At 47.9% G+C, this 1,972-nt stretch overlaps 1 protein-coding gene across 1 annotated transcript; it reads right to left on the bottom strand.

Moving 5' to 3' along the window:
* Positions 1–389: 389 nt before the first annotated feature.
* LOC133764560 (olfactory receptor 52K1-like) lies at positions 390–1,398 on the bottom strand. Its single transcript, XM_062198232.1, is given in 2 exon segments — positions 390–1,124; positions 1,126–1,398. Coding segments are annotated over 2 exon segments (1,008 nt in total).
* Positions 1,399–1,972: the final 574 nt, after the last annotated feature.

Below are 1,972 nucleotides of genomic sequence, written 5' to 3'. Positions count from 1 at the left end.
CTCTGTAAGGTGTTTCTAATTTTAGTGATTGTTGTCTCATCTATGTTCCTATACAATTTTGTAGATAAACTATTATTAATTGTTATCTCTCTATATACTTTGCAAGGTTGAGAGCTCATCAGGGAAGAGAGATTTTTTTCTTTCTTTGAAATCATATGCTTAGGATGATATATAATAATTATCTATGAATGAATAAATGAATGAAATTCATATGCAAAAGGAAGGGGAAAAGACTTAGAAGCCAGAGACAAGAGCTTGCTTTGAAGCCGGTTACTTTCAAAACTGAATGCAGAGAGCCAAGACTAAGTCCGGCAAGGATGACTCATTTGTATAATTTCTCTCCCCTCACTGAAGAGTGAGAGTGTGTTAAAACCCATAAAGCCAGAAACTCAGCCAGGAATTTCCCTCTGTGAAGGCAGGGACAGATGCTTCTCTGTGGGGACCTGTAACTGTGTCCTTTGGAACAGAGTCGTCAGGTGCTGCCTGATTTCCTTGGTTCTGGCCCCATAGATGATGGGGTTGACCACACACGGGAGCAGCAGGTAGAAGGCGCTGAGCAGGTTGTGTACATCCTGGGAGGCGGTGCGGGCCACCCGATAGACAATGGACGAAGACATGGTGGAGGAGTAGACGGTGAAGATGACCAGCAAGTGGGAGCCACAGGTGTTCAGGGCCTTGGAACGCGTGCCACCTGACGAAATCCTGAAGGCGGCATGGATGATGCGCGAGTAGGAGGCTCCTAGTAGGATCATGTCCAGGACCCTGTTGAAGATGCGGACAGTGAGGCCCACGGTCTTGTTCAGGGAGATGTCCCCACAGGAGAGCTTCATCAGGGCCATGTGCTCACAGGCAAAGTGGTAGATCACATGTGAGCGGCAGAAGCGAACCCGGGAGGCCAGTGCCACCACTGGAGCAACAATGCATGTGCTCCTGGCAGCTGCTGCCCCCACCAGGCCGGCCAGCAACTGGCCTGTCACTATCTCAGGGTAGCGGAGAGGGTGGCAGATGGCAACATAGCGGTCCAGGGCCATGACTAGGAGGATGTTGCAGTCAAAGACAATGAAGAAGTAGATGCAGAACATCTGGAGCAGGCAGCGAGCCAGGGAGATGCGGTTGAAGCTGAGATGTGGAGAAGCTGAGCAACATGGCAGGCACCACCGTGGTGGCAGCACAGATGTTGACAGCCAGGAGCAGGGCAATGAGCAGGTGCATGGGCTGGTGCAGGCTCCGCTGGGCCACCACCGTGTGGATGACCAGGGCGTTAGCGGAGATGATCACCAGGTAGAGGCTGAGGAAGGGCAGCACGAGGAGGGCGCGAGACTCCTGCAGCCCTGGGAAGCCCACGAGGAGGAAGCTGGTGTAGGACATGTTGGAGCTTCCATTGCTCCACCCTGACATCCTCCTCGGGGAGGATGGCTCCAGGTAGAGTGGGGGGGCAGGAGGTCTGGTTCGTGTCCCAGCCCTTGCTAGGACCTGCCCCAGCGTCACCAAGCTGGACTGAGTGCTTTGATTTTCATAAACCTCCGATATTCCTAGAGAAAAAGACAGGAGTGCAGGAACACATTTTAATGAGATACATGTCTTTCAATGAATTTTTGCCTGCATTTCAAATAAATTCCTTAGATTCGATTCTGGATGTGGAATTACTGTGTCAAGTTATCATCACACTTTTGAGGATTCCAAACGGGTTTCCAGGGAAGCTGGCTCAACCTTGCCACTGAGCTACTGGTACTAGCTTTGAATTACCATGAATTTTAAGAATTTGATAGTTGAAAAATGCTATCTTATTTTCTTTTGCATATTCTCTTTTGTGCATTTTTTATTCATGGACTTAGCCCATTTGTCTGTTAGGGACTTAATGTTTCCCTTAGCCATTTAAATGCTAAAAATTATTATATATTTTTTTAAACACTTAAAGTTTACAAATCTTATTAGTATTATTTTTCTTACCCTTTCTTTTTAAAAAGTCTAT

The sequence above is a fragment of the Lepus europaeus genome, chromosome 7, assembly GCF_033115175.1.
Source record: "Lepus europaeus isolate LE1 chromosome 7, mLepTim1.pri, whole genome shotgun sequence".
Lineage (NCBI taxonomy): Eukaryota > Metazoa > Chordata > Mammalia > Lagomorpha > Leporidae > Lepus > Lepus europaeus.
Note: the sequence above shows the minus strand (reverse complement) of the source record. Positions and strands in the feature narration are given on the sequence as shown.